This window comes from Cornus florida, unplaced genomic scaffold (genome assembly GCF_030987335.1).
Source record: "Cornus florida cultivar Cherokee Brave unplaced genomic scaffold, ASM3098733v1 CherokeeBrave_3.0.0_Hap2_Chr04, whole genome shotgun sequence".
NCBI lineage: Eukaryota > Viridiplantae > Streptophyta > Magnoliopsida > Cornales > Cornaceae > Cornus > Cornus florida.
Genome location: NW_026775574.1, coordinates 40183669 through 40202591, shown reverse-complemented (window position 1 = coordinate 40202591; position 18923 = coordinate 40183669). Strand labels below are relative to the sequence as shown.

Below are 18923 nucleotides of genomic sequence, written 5' to 3'. Positions count from 1 at the left end.
TCTTTTGGTCACAACTATCAGTGTCACATAAGATGTAAAATAATTACTTGGACTCTTGCAGGCGGTTGTGGATGCCCCACCTGGAGATGAGCCTATTGGATTGGATATGATTCATATGGGGAAAGGCCTAGCTTGGTTGAATGGTGAAGAAGTTGGAAGATACTGGCCTAGAAAAGCCTCTACACATGAAGCGTGTGTTGATAAATGCGATTATAGAGGCAAATTCAGTCCAAACAAATGCAGCACAGGATGTGGAGAGCCAACACAAAGATGGTAAAGCTACAAGAAAAAACCAAAAGAATGAAAAGAATGAATTAAGAATAAAATATAGGAAAAAATAATTCACATGTTGTCCACTCTTCCTTTTTTATTGCACCAGAGGGCAACTGCATGGTATGTTCTTTAAAAAACTGCAATTACCAACTGATTTAATTAAAACGCTAATGGAAATGATCTGATGAATAGCTTTCTAAATTTTTAGATAGTTTGGATCACTCATCGGTATTCAAGAGTTGGTAATGATTAGTACTGAAACAAGCATATAAATATAACATTTTTTTTTTTTTTTTTAATAAAACAAATGGCATTCTTGTCTGGAACTGGAACATGTGTTAGGTTCTAGAACTTTGTGCCTTCTGAACACTTTATAACCCATTATAAATACAGTGGGAATATTTTATTTAATTAATTAATTTAGTTATTTTGTGTAGCTGCTAGCGCCTTGCTCTTATGCCATCTGTAGTCATGGTTTAGGCTTTGGATTTGAAGTTTGTTGAATATCCAACTTGTTGCTGGGATTTTTTGTGTTAAGGGGTTTGCCTTCTTTTTGAGTAGCCTGAATATTTGGCTTTTTCTTGTTGTGTACTTTTGCTTATTTTTTACTAATCTTACTTTTTGTGGTCAAAAAAGCAAAAGAAAAAAGATAATCCAATTTCGCGTCCTTTGGTGAATAAAATGGTAAGAAGTAACTAGTTTTCTCAATCATGGTTTTTAGTGGAAAATGAATGGCAATCTTTTGAGTTTAAGGTAGACACGTTTTGACGTACGAAGAGTTCCATAAAGTTTCTATAGAGTACACCATTGCTTGTCTTGAGGCATCCTGCCTTTGCTTTCATCAGTTCTTGAGTCATTTTCAGCTATTATGTCTTCATGTTCAACATTTCAGTTCACATTAATACTCGAGGAAAAGGTAAATTGCATGTCAGGACAAAAAAATAAGTCTTTATTTTTATTTTTTTTAGTTTTTGGAGTAATTGAAAGTTCAAATTCTTTTGTATGGATTAGGTACCATGTTCCACGATCTTGGTTTAAGCCATCTGGGAACATCCTGGTGATCTTTGAGGAGATTGGGGGAGATCCAACTCAGATTAGATTCTCGAGACGGAAAATCAAGGGTGTCTGTGCTCTTGTTTCAGAGGATCATCCATCATTTGAACTGGAACCTCGGCTTGAAGACAAAGCAACTGTTACTCTCAAGTGCCCCAGGAACAGTCGCATTTCCTCTGTCAAATTTGCCAGCTTTGGAACTCCCACTGGAATGTGCGGGTCCTACACCAAGGGAGATTGCCATGATCCTGATTCCACTTCTGTGGTTGAAAAGGTAAGCAATGCTAACTATGTGATTTGTAATGTTTTTGGCATCTATTGTTCTTTTTTTCTTCTCTTTCTTTTTATTTTATGTTTGTGTTTTTGGCATCTATTGTTCATGTCATTCAATAATTAAAAAAATAAACTCCGGTTACCTGAGAAAGAGCCATGTTAAATTCATTTATACCTTCATAATAAAAATATGCGTGCTACACAAAATTCACAAATCCAATTCCTTGGTGGAATATAATTTCCATTATGCAAGACCAGACACCAGAGGTACTATAGATGTTTTTCTTTTTTATTCATTTTATCTTTTTTAAATTCTTCTATAAATCCATGACCTGAACGCCCTTTTTGGCGTAAAGCATTTCTAGTAATAATTTACTTCAATATAGCCTCTTATGCTCCGTTTGGTAGGAGGGAAATTTTTAGGATAAAAGAGATAGAAGAAGAGATGAATGAAACATCCCTAGGGAAGAGATTGTGTCCTTTCCTCTTTTCGTTTGGTTGGATAGAAGAGAAGAGAATAAGACGTCTTATTTTGTTTGTTAGGAAAGAAGAAAAAAAAAATGGCTAATTATAAGGAAATTTTTGTAATTTAAAAACATTTATAATAGCCTTGCCTTTCTTCCTTGGTGTCTTCCCTCCATATTTGGAGGGATGAAAATTTATGAAGGAAGAAGGATGACACATCCATCCTCTTGCCTCCTCTTTACTAAACGAAGGAAGTTTGTTTCTTCTTTCCTATTTTCCCTCCACCCCTCTACTTTCCTATCAAACAGAGCATTAGTGTTCTAGATCTTGCAAATACAAGTCTTTTCTTTCCCGAACTATCTTTGTACTCGTGTAATTTTTCTGACAAGCTTAAACATCATTGCAGGTTTGCCTAAATAAAAAAGAGTGCGCCGTCGAACTTACAGAACAAAATTTTAATAAGGGGTCGTGTTCCAGCACAGAAAAGAAACTTGCTGTTGAAGTGGTTTGCGGCTGAAGTTCGGAGTGCCAGGAGATTACCACGCGCAGACAATTAAATTGTTTACATTTTCAAAAGATTTTGTTTATTTTTGTTGTTCTTGTTCTTGTTCTTACTATTATTATTATTTTTACATATGTAGCAGGAAAGTCTGCTTATATTGTCAAATTTTTTTTTCCCCTTCAAATGACTACCATATGATTGAGTGATTGAAAATATTAAAGATATTCTCAACAAAAAAGTTGCAAGGATAAATTTTCAAATTTGGTCACCACCTTGATTTCTAGTCCGAGAATGGGTGTAAATTTTTTTTTTACTAGTTATTTAGTTAGCATAATGGCTAAGGTTTACTGAAATTTATATTAGAATAAAACTAATGAGAAAATGATATTAATGTTGCCCAATAGGCCAAGTAACCCAACTAAATTCACCCCTATAATATTAGGTCCCAAAAAAAAAAAAAAAACGAAAAAGAAGAAAAAAAGTTATTGGACATATTTTGTTGTTAAAAATTTCTAGCTAAACTAAAATTGTCTGGAATTGACAAGTACTAGCTAGTTTGTCATTTATCTTCTCTTATCTTTTTTATATTTGTGATTTGATAACTTATTTCATTATCTATCTTAGTGGACAATTACATAAGTTGTTTATATCATTGCATAATTATAAACAGAAAATTAGTCATTGTTTGCCATAGACTCTATTCAATCCCCTTTTAGAGTCAATACTTGAGTAACAATATATGTATATGTGTGTGTGTGTATGTGTATATATAAAAATTTGTTCACTAACATGTTCACGAACAAACAAGTCAAGCAGGAGGTGTTTGATCTTGGTTCGTTTATTAATCGAGTTTAGAATTTGTTCACTAAAATTTTTATTTGAGTTTGGTTCATTTATTAAACAAACGATTACGAAACGAGCTTTTATCGAGCCAAGCTCAAATTGTTCGGCGATACATTCCATTTTGTTCAAGAATTGAGACAACCTTAATAAATATTAATTACGGATTTGTGCACTGAAATATGAAAAAAAAAAAAAATGGCATTGAAATGCAGATATAATTTCAATGGTGAAGTAGCATATGGAGAAAGAAGTTAATAAAAGACTCTGCAGAAGAAATGGAAATCACTTTATTCAGTTCCATAGAAAGCGAGGAAGGTTGCTCCAAAAGTCACTACAGCGGTGATTTAGTCAAGTTTAGAACCAGTCAAAGTGAATGAAGCCATACACATGCATAACATAAAAGAAGTACTTCCTTCGTCTCATAAAAAGTGTTACTTTTGGATAATTGTAATTCTCACAAATTAAACTGACACAATTTTTCAAAAACAACACTTTTGTTTTTTTGGCACGGTAGTACATTGGAGTTGGCAAAGAAAAAGAAATCAGGCAAAAGCAGCTAATTTCGGCTTCGGAGGATTAACCAAACAAATATCAAGGAGTTGATCTACAGAAGTATATTTGTAGTCGGGATAGAGTCTGGAGGCTTCCAAATCATCCTCTGTGAGTTCAAAGCTCACCTGCTCCCCTTTTATAAATATGTTGTGGAGTATTCCCACCGGTATGTTGCCCGGATACGGTAAGGCTGCAACCGCCAGGCCAATAAAAAAAATAAAAAATAAAAAAATAAATAATAATAATAATAATAATTATTATTATTAATTATATAAGTTTTATGCCGTATTTGGGAACACGAAATCGGCTTCTTAGAACTGGAACTTCTATCGGAATAAATTTTAGTTCATGATAGGAGAAAATTCCAATTTTACTTTCGAGACAACAATTTAGCACTCCCAAACATGACATAACTTTATTGTTTGCTTCTCCGCAAAATGGAAGTGAACTATAAGATAGTACTGAATTGAGAGGGATTTGAAAAAATTGTTACTCTCAGATAGTTTGATGATGTCTTCCTCAGGAATATGAGTTGTTTTGAAGGAGCGTCCAGTCTTCTTCTCCCAAGAAGAAACCAAATCTAATTGGGAGACAATGTTTGCTGGGGGTCTATAGACGATGACACGATTGGACACTCTTGGATCTATAGCTGCTTTCACCGTATAGGCTGCTACATCTTCTTCGTAGTTTAACACAGCTGCATGCATGCACATTTTATATAATTAAGATATATATGCTTATTTTCACACAAGCCACGGATCTATATATTTATAATGAATTTTAAAAAGAAAGAAAGAAAAATCTCATAATTTGGGAACATTTTTATTTTTATTTTTATTTTTTATGCATTAAATTTTACTTTAGATTTTAATCCCAATAGGTTGGCCTAATTGGAAAAGACATTGGTCCTGCTATCTCATGAAACATTAAGTTTCAAGATCGATTTCTTATTGGCGCCCGCGAATATAATCCGAGCTTTATCCGATCTATGATGGGGGCATCTTGCACGAATTATGTGGATTAGTTTGCCCTGGACATCCCGATTATTGAAAAAAATAAAAAATTAGTAGTGTTGAAAGAGGGACGAGTGAGGAATTTGGGTAGAGTATTGAGTGTTTAGGTCAAATTTGAGTTTTATTTCAAATGTGTTTGGAAAGAGGGACAAGTAAGGAATTTGTCTTATCCTTGTGAGCCAACTTGAAAAAAAAATAAAAAAATTGATCCACTTCGGATATGGCTCAACGGTTTACTCGCTAGACTTTGGAGCTTAGCAAACTCAAGGTCTGGGGTTCGAGTTCCGCTGGGTGTTCTTTGTGACTAGCTTCTGCTGTCCCTGTAATGACTTATCCGGCCTGAGTGAGAAGGTGCCCTTCTGGATTTTCGGAAATTAGTCGAGTTGTTGAGGGTGCCATCCCGGACATCCTGGGTTAATAAATATATATATATATATGTATATATATATATATATATAATTCTTGTACTCTTTTTACCTATTTTGTTTTGTTAATACAAATCCTTTTAGGAAGAAAAAAGAAATATAAAACTTCAATGTTAACTGGAGTAGGAAAAGAAAAGAAAAGAAAAGTAAAGTAAGGGGAGAGAATAATTATAATCTTACGAACTTGCAATACAGAAAATTACAAGTAATTAGAAGTCGAAACCCCTCTTTTTGGATCTCTCTCTCACTCAAAGTCCGAACAGAAAAATTAATGACTTTTTTTATTTTTTGAATTAAAGTAAAAGTGTTTATTTTTATTTTTTATTTTGAGTGGGATTGAACAAGGAAAAGATTGAGTGGGGCCGCCACTCTTTGAAAATGATAAAACAAGGGTAAATTATATGACTCATGAAGTTTGAACAAATTATTAATGGGTAAACTGTTCAATAAGATCGTTTTATTATTATTATTATTATTTTTCAAATGGCATTTAATAACTTAGATGTTTCTAAGATTTGGCACAGGTGGTCAATAACACCCTTTTTCATTTTCTTTCCAACTAGTGATCAAATTTTATAAAATAACAATTTTACTTGTGTCTTATATAAAATACAAATATAACACAAAGACATTACTAACTTTCACACTTAAAATTTAAAATAATATAAAAAATTAAGTTTTATTTATTATTTTAAAACCTTACCATTCAACTTATTATTTTTTTTTGTTGAACAACACCTAAGTCTAAATGGAAACATTAATTTAACAAAAAAAAAAACCATAAATAAATAAAAATAAAAAAAACCTAAACTAGGAGAAAATTGATTGAGTGGTCAGGAATCAGGATCATGACATTACATGAACAATGAATGACACTTCATATGCAACTAAATTATAGAGGTCTACATTGATGTGGGGTCTACACACATGCATCCAAAAGACATGTTTTTTCATCTACCACCAAAATGATTCTGGCGGGCTACGTATTAGAGTCATATATCCTCAATTGACTCGAAACAATTCTCAGAGACCATGTAAATAATATCTAGATATATATAAAATAAAGATAGAGAATATATAAATGTAGAGAAGTTAATAACTAATTTTAATGTTAATTAATTTGCTAGAAAATGTTAGAAATGTTATATATATCTAGAAAATGTTAATTAATTAGCTAGAAAATGTTAGAAATATCTGGAGAAGTTAATAACTAATTTTAATGTTAATTAATTAGGTAGAAAATGTTAGAAATGTTATATATAGGTAGAAAATGTTACTTAAATACCTTTGGCTTCCCCAGTTCCATAAATAGTAAGTTGGTCAAGGTTTTGATTATGGGGATGAAGCAAGTAATCCACGAAATAGGCAGCAAATGAATTTGCAGAGACATAAGTGTAGCATATTCCAGCTGCTTCCGTTGCTCTCCTGATTTTCTTCTTGTTATCTAGCAGACCTTGGAATGGAGGTAGTGCACCTTTCACTCTATCAACTTCGTTTCCAAACTCTGATGGAACAAATCTCTGTGTGTGTATATATATATATATATATAACAACAAAATTAAATATACAAGCAATACGATTACTATATATATATGTGTGTGATAAAAGCGGCCGGAGAGCAACTTGCAATTGATATTCGATTACCTCTATGTTGCCAGCCTCTTTCATGGCGTTTATTATTTTGATTTGTTCAAGATGTTGAGGAACTGCAAGTGTAGAAATCACTACATCTACCTGTTTCAAGATTGAAACAAGCTTCTCGTGTTCACCCAATTCTCCCTGCATGTATTAAATGATCAAATTAAACACCCGGATACACACATGCATGTGTGTGTGTGTATATATATATATATATAAGGACAGGGGCGGCTCAATACAATTTGAGGCCTTAAGCGAAAAAAATAAAGTAACCTTTTAATTAAATCTATCCATATATTTATGCCAGCTAATTATTTATTTAGTAATTTTTAAACCGATTACTAAAAAATTACCAAACTCTAATTTCATCATTAATTAATTAGTTATGTGTTTTCTAATAGTCATATTTAACAATATAAATAAAATTTATAAAACTATAAACTAATTTAAGTTATAGAATAATAAAAACTGATTTCGAATAATTTGGTTTAATGCTCCAATAAATTCTTTAATAAAATATAAGTGTGTTCAAAATCTTCTTTTGGAGTGAGATTGCGAGATTGTAAATTGTAACCGTGGAGAAGATGAAAAAACAAAATTTATAACGAGAGAGGAGAAAAAATATGTGAGGATTAAGAAAAAAAAGAGAAAATAAAAATTAATAGAAGTCTTTGAAAAATATAGAAAGTTTCATCAATTTTCACTTAAATATATATTTAATATTTAATTTTAATGTGTGTGCATATATATGCTGATGTAATGAGGATGAAAAAAAAAAAAAAAAAGATAATACAAGGATAGAAATATTTTGCAGACTATTAAATTTTGTATTTGTTGAGGTGTAATGATATAAGAAAATAAAATATTTAGGTAAGTTATAATATATATAAAAAAAAAAATTGGGGTTCCTCAAAAAAAGATAAAGAATATAAATTTTTTAGGTCAATTATCAAATTTCTCTATACGTTAAAGTTTAATAATTAAAGAAAATACTATAATTGTATTTAGAAAAGTTATAATATATAAAGAAATAAAAAATTATAGAGCCTTCTTATTGGTTGGGGCCTTAAACAATCGCTTAACTCGCCTAAGGCTCGAGCCGGCCCTGTATAAGGGTTAGCTAGTTCTGTGCATGAGAGTCCTCTAAGAGAGTCCAATGAATGCAATCTTATTAGAGAGATTATTTTTGATTTTGAATCACGACTTTCAAATCACAATAGAACAATTTTTAGCATTGCATTATATATATATATATATATATATAAAAGGGACGTCGATTCCATTACAGGATCTATACTCGTCAGATGTATGTAAACCTATTGTACAAAAATAACCGTCACAATAGAGCAACCTTGTCATCAAGTCCGATCCTTTAGAGAGATCGAGATGCTAATTTTTCAAATGGCATTCAATATATGATAGGGTAGTACTAGTGACATGCAAGTCACATGTACACACACAAACACAAAAAAATATATGATAGAGCAACCATTACGGGATCCGTACGTACCTCTACCGTAGAGCAACCTTGTCACCAAGGCTGGCCCTTTATATATATATATATATATATATATATATATATATGATAGAGTAGTACTAGTGACATGCAAGTCACATATACACACACAAACACAAAAGTTGTTATATATATATATACTTGGAAGATGGTGACTCCCATGGATTGAAATTGGTTGTGCAGCTGAAGCTTGGGATCGGAAGGATCGGAATTAGGTTTAAGTGGGCGGACGTAGGCGTAAGTTGGATGGCCCATGGAGACGCTTGCCTTCACCATGTACTTGCCAAGGTAGCCAGTAGCCCCGAAAATCAGTATCTTCTTGCTCTTTTCATAATCACCACCCATGATTATCACCTCCTCTATTAATTTCCTTCCTTATGTGCTTCACTACTCTCCTGACTCCCCTCACTATATATATGTATATTTGGGTGTGGCCTGCACTGGAAAATTAGCGAAGGTTGTGTATTTATATATAGCAATATTACCTAGGAAAAAGAGATATATATTTACAAACTTACACCATCTTGAAAGAAGACAAAGGGTAATATGAACAATACTAGTGGGGCTATTATGCATGTACTATGAAAAGACCGGTGGGGTTCAATTTGAACTAATACACAAATTTTAAAGAAAGAAGAAAATTAAGAACAGAAAAGTTTTTTTTCTTCTTCTTCTCAGAGTACGTGTATTGACTTCACAATATAGGCACTATTTAAATTAAGAGTACGATTCGAAATCAAAATCTCAAAAACTCACCTTCTGAATCTCTACCAACCTCGCCTATGTCCCTGAAGACAATAAAAAAAAAAAGGCAAAGTACAGAAAATCCCCATCGACTTGTACCATTTTCTAATAAATCCCCTTATCTATTTTTTTTTTTTACTACCCCCTTGACTTGTAGTCTTTTTCAATAAATTCCTTGTCTAATTTTTTACCAAAGAACCCCCATCAACTATCTGAAGGGAATAAAAAAGTTGATACTTAGACCAAAATGCCCTTTTATTTAAATCTTAATTCTTTCGAACTTCAAAAATTCATATCTCACAAATTGTACATTTAAAAATTGTAAATAATATATGCACGGAAAGCTTGTAAAATAAGGATTTCAAAAATATATCTAGAGAGAAATAGGCAATCTAAAAATCTACTCCAACAATATTATTTTATTTTAAAAAAATAAAATACTCGATGTATCTGTAAGAAAATTTTCAAAATTATTCATTTACATATGAAGCTAAATATAAAAAATTTTTTTTAGCCCCAACAGAGATCAATTTTATGAGATATTATATTTTGCGTCAAAGTATTTTCATTCTTTTATAGACTCACCATTAAAAAAAAACAAATGAATATTCGGTCTTTATTGGGGCTAATTTTTTTTTTTTATATATATTATGCTCCATATGAAAATGAATAATTGTGAAAATTTCCATGCAAATAACCCGAGTATTTTATAAAAAATAAAATAAAATAAGATTATTATAGTAGATTTTTAAATTGTCTATTTCTCTCTAGTTATGAAGTTTAGTTAAACAAATCTTATATTTATGGAACTCTTGTTTTATAAGCTTTCCGTGTATATATTATTTGCAATATTTGGATGTACGGTTTGTAAGATATGAATTTTTGAACTTCGAAAAAAATTAAGATTTAAATAAATGACATTTTTGTTCAAATATTAACTATTTTACCCCCCTAGAAAGTTGAGGGAGTTCTTTGGTAAAAAAATAGACGAGAGGGATTTATTGAAAAAGGCTATAAGTTTGAGGGGATTTTTTTATACTTTGCCCTTACAAAAAATTAAGAAGTGGATAATCCTTGTTATGAATTCCTCTTTTAGGCTAGAGATTTTCGACTAACGTCTTGGTTAGATTATTATGTTTGAATAAGAGATTTTTGTTTATTACTTTTAGATTAAAATCCTAAAAATATGATGGTCCACCTCTCAGGTTTCCTTAAATATTTAAGGATAAAGTACAGTCATACCTCCTAAAGTTTTACAAAAAGACACTCAGAGGAAACTTACTTTTTTTTTTAGACAAAGACACCCCAGACACCCCTGAAGGTTTAAAAATGGATAAAGACACCAGTTTACATGAAAAATTGACCAAATTACTCTTTGACTGTTTAGGAAACTTTTTTAACTTTACCATTTAATAAATTGGACCAATCTACCCTCATGAATAAATTATATATAAAAAAAAGTAAATTTTTTTTTTTTATTTTGTTCACTTTTGTTTTGGTTATTTACTTTATAAATGTCCCAACTTCTTAAAAATGTAGACGTCTAAAATGATTTTTTGATTCAATACATATATTTCAAATAAATTCTATTTTGTTATTACTTCTTTTCTTTTTCTTTTTTATTTTTAAATTAAGATGCTTAATTCTTTCATCTAAAAAAATTAAACCAATTTTTTTTCCTTAAAAATAAAAAATATGGGACCAGTATAACTTTATGCATCTTAACTTATATATCAAATATTATGCATTTCCCAATATAAAATAAAATAGGTATCAGTATAACTTTAAGCATGCCTTTGTTTTGTTTTGTTTTTTTTTTTTTTGCCCCTTTGTTTTATTATTTTTTCCCTTTGTTTTATTATTATTTTTTTTCCCTTTTATGTTGGGAAATGCATAATATTTGATATATAATTTAAGATGCATAAAGTTATACTGGTACCATATTTTTTATTTTTAAGAAAAATAGATTGGTTTAATATTTTTAGATGAAAGAATTAATCATCTTAATTTAAAAATAAAAAAGAAAAAGAAAAGAAGTAATAACAAAATATAATTTATTTGAAATATATGTATTGGATCAAAAAATCATTTTAGACGTCTACATTTTTAAGAAGTTGGGACATTTATAAAGTAAATAACAAAAAAAAAAAAAAAAAAAACAAAAGTGAACAATATAAAGTTTTTTTTTTTGTTACTTTTTTTTTTTTATGCATAAATTGTTCATGAGGGTAGATTCGTTTAATTTATTAAATTGTAAAGTTAAAAAAGTTTCCTAAACGGTCAAAGGGTAATTTGGTCAATTTCTCATGTAAAGGGGTATCTTTGTCTATTTTTAAACCTTCAGGGAGTGTCTTTGTCCAAAAAATAGGTAAGTTTCATCTTAGTATCCTTTTACCAAATCTTAGGGGGTGTGACTGTACTTTACCTAATATTTAACCCTGACCACCTTCCATTAAAGTCAAGTCAAACAAAAAATTGTCCAAAGTACCCTCTCAGAAGTAGCACATTTACAAAATTAACCTCATCAGTCAAGTAAAATCACTATAGTGTCATTAGTAATTAAACCAAAATACCACTAACTACAACACTTAAAAAAAAAAAAAACTTAATATCATTTGATTATATTTATATAATATAAAAATTAAAAAATCAAAGATATTCATTCAATTTATATATATGTATGTAAAATGTCTTTTCAAAAGACTTATATAAATTACGTATTAAATTATATATATGGGAAATTTTTTTTTTTTTTTTTTTTTTTTTTTTTTTTTTTTGTGAAATGGCAATTAAATATATATATATATATATATATATATATATATATATATATAAATGTATTTTATTTATACAATTAAAAATATATTGAATATACAAATTTCATATCATATGTACACACTGCAAAATAATGTATTTTATTTATACAATTAAAAATATATTGAATATACAAATTTCATATCAGATATACACACTGCAATATATATATATATATATATATATATATATATATATATATATATATATAATATCAGATTGGAATGGACATCAATTTTGTAGGTATATAGTAAATCGCTTTCTCCCATAGAGTGTTAAAATTGATTTTATTTACCGACATTTTGGTTAGTTCTTTATTTGTTTTCTTTCCCTTCCATCGAGGTCATGACATAATACTATATATATATTATTTGACTGAGAATTTGGTAATGGTTATAAATTGAAATTAATATATATATATATGAGTTAGAATTGAACCAATTGAATTAAACCAATTGAGGTTAATAATGTATAGGTAGAAATTAAAATGAGAAGTCTACGCGGCTTGTCAACAAAGTTGGCCCCCCAATGCCCGAGATTAGTGATATTTATAGGAAAATACTTCTTGCATCAAATAATTATAATAAATTATTAAATTTATTTTTTTAATTGATCAATTATATAATAAATAAATAAGTGAAGCACTTCGGAATGAATTGCTTGGCATGAGTGTACTCATTTATAAAATGATGACCTCATTCGTGACTTCATCAATTACGTTTGTGTTTTCGTGAAACACGTTGACAAAAGTGAATGCCACCCATGTGTTTTTTTTCTTTTTCATTTGAAAGGAAAGTTGTGAGTCTTGTGGCTGAGATTTTTTATTTATTTATTTATCTTTTAAGGATAATGGAGAGCTGTATAGCCGAAAAAAATTTGTTTTGTGGGTTGAATTTAGAAATTTGTGAGAAAATATTTTAAATTAAAATAATAAACGCAAAAAGCAGGGTCATTTGTTGTTGTTGTTGTTTTTTTATTTTTTATTTTTTATTTTTATTTTTTTTTATGTACATTTATAATTATTTATCACTAGGACTGCAATTAGTCAACTATTGATATTTGTTCACATTGATTTGATTGTTATACATTGAGAGAACTGTCTTCACACTTTTCGTTTACGAAAGGGAGTTGTGACTTGTGACTACTTTCCTTTGATTAAAGGAAATGAAAAGAGGGTGAAAGTATCTATCCTATTTTATTTTTTTTATTCATCCAAAATTAGAAAGAATAAGAGAGAAAAAAAAAAATACTATAAACAAGTAATTTCTACTTTTAATCTTTTAAAAATTTTAAAATAAATATCTAATTTTATAATTTCCAACAAAATAAAAAATGTCACCCTATCTATTCATTCCATCCATTTGTCCTCCATCCAATCAACCAGAACATAATAATCTCGTAAGAAAAATTAACTCAGTCAACAGTCGATTGTTGTTAAAAGAAATTGTCCATTCATCACACACAACAGAAGTATCATCAAATCACATAAACACATTTAGACATATTATAATATTTTACATTATTCACTCAACTATATGATTACGTCAATTGAGAAAGGTCTTACTATCGAAAAAGAGAAGGTATAGTTAGATGTCAAAATCACACTCACTCATTACATGACTATAGTATTTTGTTTATGCCAAAATTCTACTAGCATGAATTTGAACCACAAAACCCAACAAGCCCTTGGTTGAAATAACTATGAAACCGAATGAAATGCAGCAACTCTCTATTTTACCTTTGAAAATAGGATATATTGTTCAGATTTGATTCAACAAAATCATTCAATCCATATCCTAGTACTATCTGTTTTTCAACTTCTTATTCTCTTTTATTAATTTTTTTTTATCGATCATTGAATTTCTGACAAATCATATATATATATATGTGTGTGTGTGTGTGTGTGTGTGTGGACCAACACTCCATCTCAGCCAACCACTAGAGGGAAGTGAAGTACAGATACTAGTGGATACTTTTTTCAACCCCATCATCTTTTTATCTCACCCACCAAATGTGACTAGTGGTTTGCTTTGTCCAAGTCTTTTGTGTGTTCGTTCCTTTCCGTAAATTTGCTAGGGGTGGTCCATGTCAGTCTGTGGTCTCTGTTGTTTGTAAGTTTGTGGTTGTTTGTGTTTCTTTTGCAGTGCCGTTAGGCTTTGCTAGGCCTAAAAAAAAAAAAAATGTGACTTGACCAAATCAACTTATCAACCTTAATTCCACGTGATTTGATTTTTGATGACGGCAAGGGAACACTATTTGTGATAATTTAAATAAAGATAAACTACATTGACCCATATTTAAAACAAATTAAGCATGGTAAACCTCGTATGAGATTTGAGCCTTTATTGATCTGACGCCTACTTCGAAAAAGATTTTAATTTTGATGTTTTGAAATATCAAATTTTAGGATCAATTCCTAGTAAGTGTAAATAATTTGGTTCCTTGAAAGCATGAGTAATAACTATATATATATATTGTTATATATAGATACATATATATTCAAATAATCAATCCATTTTTATATGAAATAATATTCACCTCTCTAGTAGCAAATTATAAAACCTCAAATTAAACAAAGTGAGGTGATCTTCGCACTTCAAAAATATAATATGGTGCTCCCCTCATTTTCATTAAATTAAGATAATAAATAAATCATCAAAGTAAACAACGCGTGGTGATATTCTTAAAAAAAATATAGTGTGCGACACTTTGAATTGTTTTGTGATTGGCTTCATATTTGTCTTCATATGTATATGAATGGACAATTGAAATAATATTAGTAAATAATAAAAACAAGAGTGGCCTGATTTTGCATTCAAATTTCTAAAGGAATAAACTAGAAAAAGGAAAATTAGATTAAGAAGTAAAGGATTTCAATATTATTGAATATTTTGAAACGATGCAAAATTAAAAAGGTATAAAAAATTAGAAAAAGGAAAATTAGAAGAGGAATCATGCATTGCGGATTGAAAAAAATATATATAAAAATTTGCAGAGGTTTGTGATAAATTCTAGGAACTGGAGAGCGGACAAGAGAAGTGACTTGAATAAGGGTATTTTTTATATTTTACTTTATTACGAATAAATATATTGCGCCATTATACTATTTTGGAGGGCTAATATCACCGCTAAACAAAACATACTAATTAAATTAGTCTGACACATGAAGTAATAAATGTGAGCAAGTATAAGTGCATTGGATACAAACCAATATTGTCGGTGATAAATAAGCCTCACTCAAGGTAAACAAAACTATATATATATAAATAAGCCTCGCTCAAGGTAAACAAAACTATATATATATAAATAAGCCTCACTCAAGGTAAACAAAACTATATACATATATATATATATATAGGTGATAAATAAGCCTCACTCAAGGTAAACAAAACTATATACATATGTATATATATATAGGTGATAAATAAGCCTCACTCAAGGTAAACAAAACTATATACATATATATATAAATAAGCCTCACTCAAGGTAAACAAAACTATATACATATGTATATATATATAGGTGATAAATAAGCCTCACTCAAGGTAAACAAAACTTATATATATAGTTTTGTTTACCTTGAGTGAGGCTTATTTATATAAGTTTTGTTTACCTTGAGTGAGGCTTATTTATCACCTATATATATATACATATGTATATAGTTTTGTTTACCTTGAGTGAGGCTTATTTATCACCTATATATATATATATATATATATATATATATATATATATATATATATATGTGGGTACAAGAGGGAAGAGAGGTGAAAAAGACAATGTTTCTCCACCATGACCTCCACCACCACTCCTTTCTCAACCACCACCACCACCACCACCACCTACTGTGCTTACCTTACCTACTGATTATATGGTTGGCTTACCACCACCTTCCTAAACCCCCCTCCCACCTGACCTGCCCTAACATTTTCCTTTCCCCCACTAATAAGCAGTCTCCTGTGAATCTTCTTAACCATGGTACCCAACCTGGCCTAGGTACCATTCATGAAGAAGTAGAGGAAGGTGAATGGGATGCTGCTGCTGAGGAAACTAAAGCATTAGCCGAAGCAAAGCTGATGTTGGAACAGGCGCCTGTTAGATCACTTGCCAATGCTAGAAGTGAGCTTGCTATTGCCAGATAAAGAATTAGTGAGTTGGAGAAAGCCCTTAACCATAGGGCTGATATCCAAAGAGGGAAACAACCTATCAAGATTGAGGCTGATCCTAGTCTAACTCCCCACCCTTTTAGTGAGCTAGGGAGTAAGAGTTCCAGCCTTCACACTTTAGGTAGAGGAAGAGGTAAAGGCTCTAATGGAAGAGGCAGAGGTGGAGGAAGAAAATCCAACACCATTGTTTCTCAGCACCAACATCAGAGGATCATCCACGCGCCACCTTTAGGGGTGGGTCAAGGTACAAGTCATGAGTCAAATATTAGGGTAAGTACTTCTACCCAAGTCATACCTTCACAGAATGACTTTCCTTCATTTCACCAAAATGAAAATACTAGCCTTCCAAAGGGTCTGGACCTAGCACAACAACCCATTTCTAATCAAGTTGGACCTCGAGACACACACACCAGCTGGTTAAAAGTTGCTGCCACTGGTCATGGTTCTGTAGTTGACAACTGCAGAATGAAATTTGAATTTTTGCCCCCTATTGCAAGTGTTGGATCACCTATTGTTGTTGACCTTCCTACTAACCTAACTGAGGAAGGAGCTCATGAATGGAAGGCCAATCTAGTGGGATATTTTTTGCAAAAAAAGCTCTCATACTCTCTTGTTCTTAAGCAAGCTCAAAAGTTATGGGGTTCAATGGGTTTTAAGTAGCTCCTTGGAGATGATAGAGGTTTCTTTTTTTTAAATTCTTAACTGAGGATGAATGTAAGAATGTCCTTGTGAATGGGCCATGGATGATGATGGGAAGACCAATTATTCTCAAAAAATGGGAAAAGGGGATGGAATTTAACAAAGAAACCTGTAGCACAATACCTGTAATATCCCTAGTTTTCAAAATGATATAATTGGAAATTAAATTTTTTTATGTTTAGTGCATTTTAGTTGTTTATGTGGCTATGTGTTTATATGGCTTTATGTTATATGTTTAAATGAAGTAATTGTTTAATTATAAGTGTGTGCTTAAGTGTTTTTTTTAAATTAATTGTTATATGAGATTATTTGTTTATTAAAAGATGATGTGTTGTTTTAAATGTAATTTTAGTTACTTGTTTAATTATGTGTTTTATTTTTATTTTTAGCTTACAAAGGAGGATTTAGATAGTAGTAATGGATCAACAGTTAGGTCTCATGGACTACTTGAATAGAGGGTGAGTAACGGGTACGGATATATTACCCATGAATGTTGGTACATATATATATGGGTATATATGTATATTTATGGATTTTATACTTATTAGTATATCAAATAATTATATTAATAAGTATAGTTAGTCTATTTATATATATATAGTATAAGTGAAATATTTGTATATATATATATATATATATTTATGTACCGACTTCAAATATATGTATTATGTTTTGTTTTTATTTTCTTTTATTATTTTTTTTATTCTCTTATTATTAGACGTGGGTTATGAATAGGATTAGGGTTTGTTATAAGCCTATATATACATATTAGGTTTGTCTGTCAAGGGTTGGAAGAAACCCTATTCACGCCACTTTTTAGAGACAGAGAGTTTGAGAGAAAAACTGAGAGAGGAAGCTAGGGTTTTGGCTAAGGGTTGAAAGGCCGGACCAAGGAAGAAGAAAGAGGGTCTGCTTGCGGAATAGAACTAGAGCAGTAAGAGGCTTGACGATAATAAGAGGTCGTTGGAAAGTCTAGGAAGAAGACGGTTAAAGGTTTCAAATCGAAACCTTAAAAGGCAAGTTCTATTTCTTGCTCATTCCCTTTGACTTGTGTTCTGTGCATGCCCAGATAAACTCCAGGATGTTAATCGGACTTTAAAAACTGAATTTGTATGCATATTAATGGAGACCAATAGCTGTTATTATGTGTAGTTATTTGAAACTGATTCATCTTATAAAATTGTTTCTTCTGTTGTGTTTATAACTGTGGTTAATGATGCATATTAAGTTTTCATGATTTCTGGAATAAAATCAGGGCGTGGATTGAACTCTTAGGAAACTCAACAATAAGTTACAGAGGTGTTTAAACCGCCTGGAGACGGGGACGAAGAAGTAGGACAAGTGGAAGGAGGTTCAGGGCTCTCAGAGAGGGAGAGAGCTGGCTCGATGGAAGTGGGAGGTGGCTCCCTCAAGTGAAGAGCCGTCTTTAGGGGTTAGGGAGCTGGCTCCCTCCTATTTAGAGCCGACTCCAAGGTGTATGGAGCCGGCTCCATGGGTGGTTGAGCCTGCTCTCATGCTTTGATGCGTACTGGAGGTAGTTTGGGCACTGTTTGGATGATTTGGGTTTCCCTGACTGTTTTGGGTTAATAATAAGGGTTCTAAATAATGTTAGTGACTGGCACAATATGAAATTTTAAACAAGTTTGCATATTATTATCGGACGAGGAGAATTTAATTGCTTAAATATTATTTTAGCAATCTAATGATTGTGATTATGATCTGATTTTAATTTTTTATATTGGATGCATAATACGCTATTGGTTAGAGCTGTAATGACCCGGTCATTTTCCTTCCTTCCTTTTTTTTTTCGGTAATTTCTTTTTTTTTCGTCTTTTCCCTTTTTCGTCCTTTTGTCTTTTTTAATTTTTCCTTGCATAACCTCACTTTTTGTGCTCGGATTTGATTCCAGCTTTGCATGCGTCTATGATATTTCATTTCCACGTTATC

At 30.9% G+C, this 18923-nt stretch overlaps 2 protein-coding genes across 3 annotated transcripts in view; one reads left to right on the top strand and one right to left on the bottom strand.

Annotated features, from left to right (window-relative positions):
* The window catches only part of LOC132303184 (beta-galactosidase 10), a 50353-nt gene extending 47516 nt beyond the window's left edge, over window positions 1-2837 (top strand). For both annotated transcript variants that reach the window (XM_059800342.1, XM_059800343.1), the window contains exons 19-21: window positions 62-273; window positions 1285-1600; window positions 2471-2837. In XM_059800342.1, coding sequence (XP_059656325.1) covers window positions 62-273; window positions 1285-1600; window positions 2471-2581 — 639 coding nt within the window. In that variant the 3' untranslated portion in view covers window positions 2582-2837. The remainder of the gene's footprint in view (window positions 1-61; window positions 274-1284; window positions 1601-2470) is intronic.
* An 837-nt stretch (window positions 2838-3674) lies between these two features.
* Window positions 3675-9025, bottom strand: LOC132303185 (isoeugenol synthase 1-like). Its single transcript, XM_059800344.1, has 5 exons — window positions 8695-9025; window positions 7044-7178; window positions 6685-6919; window positions 4455-4658; window positions 3675-4151 (listed from the first exon to the last, which is right to left on the bottom strand). The coding sequence occupies exons 1-5, from the start codon at window positions 8896-8898 to the stop codon at window positions 3952-3954; spliced, it is 978 nt and encodes a 325-aa protein (XP_059656327.1). The 5' UTR covers window positions 8899-9025; the 3' UTR covers window positions 3675-3951.
* Window positions 9026-18923: the final 9898 nt, after the last annotated feature.

Coding starts and splice junctions, on each gene's coding strand:
- LOC132303185 (XM_059800344.1), bottom strand. CDS start 8,898: ATGGGTGGTGATTATGAAAAGAGCAAGAAGATACTGATTTTCGGGGCT. Junction 6,920..7,043: donor AAGAGGCTGGCAACATAGAG/GTAATCGAATAT, acceptor ATACACACACAG/AGATTTGTTCCATCAGAGTT. Junction 4,659..6,684: donor TGGAACTGGGGAAGCCAAAG/GTATTTAAGTAA, acceptor GCATGCATGCAG/CTGTGTTAAACTACGAAGAA.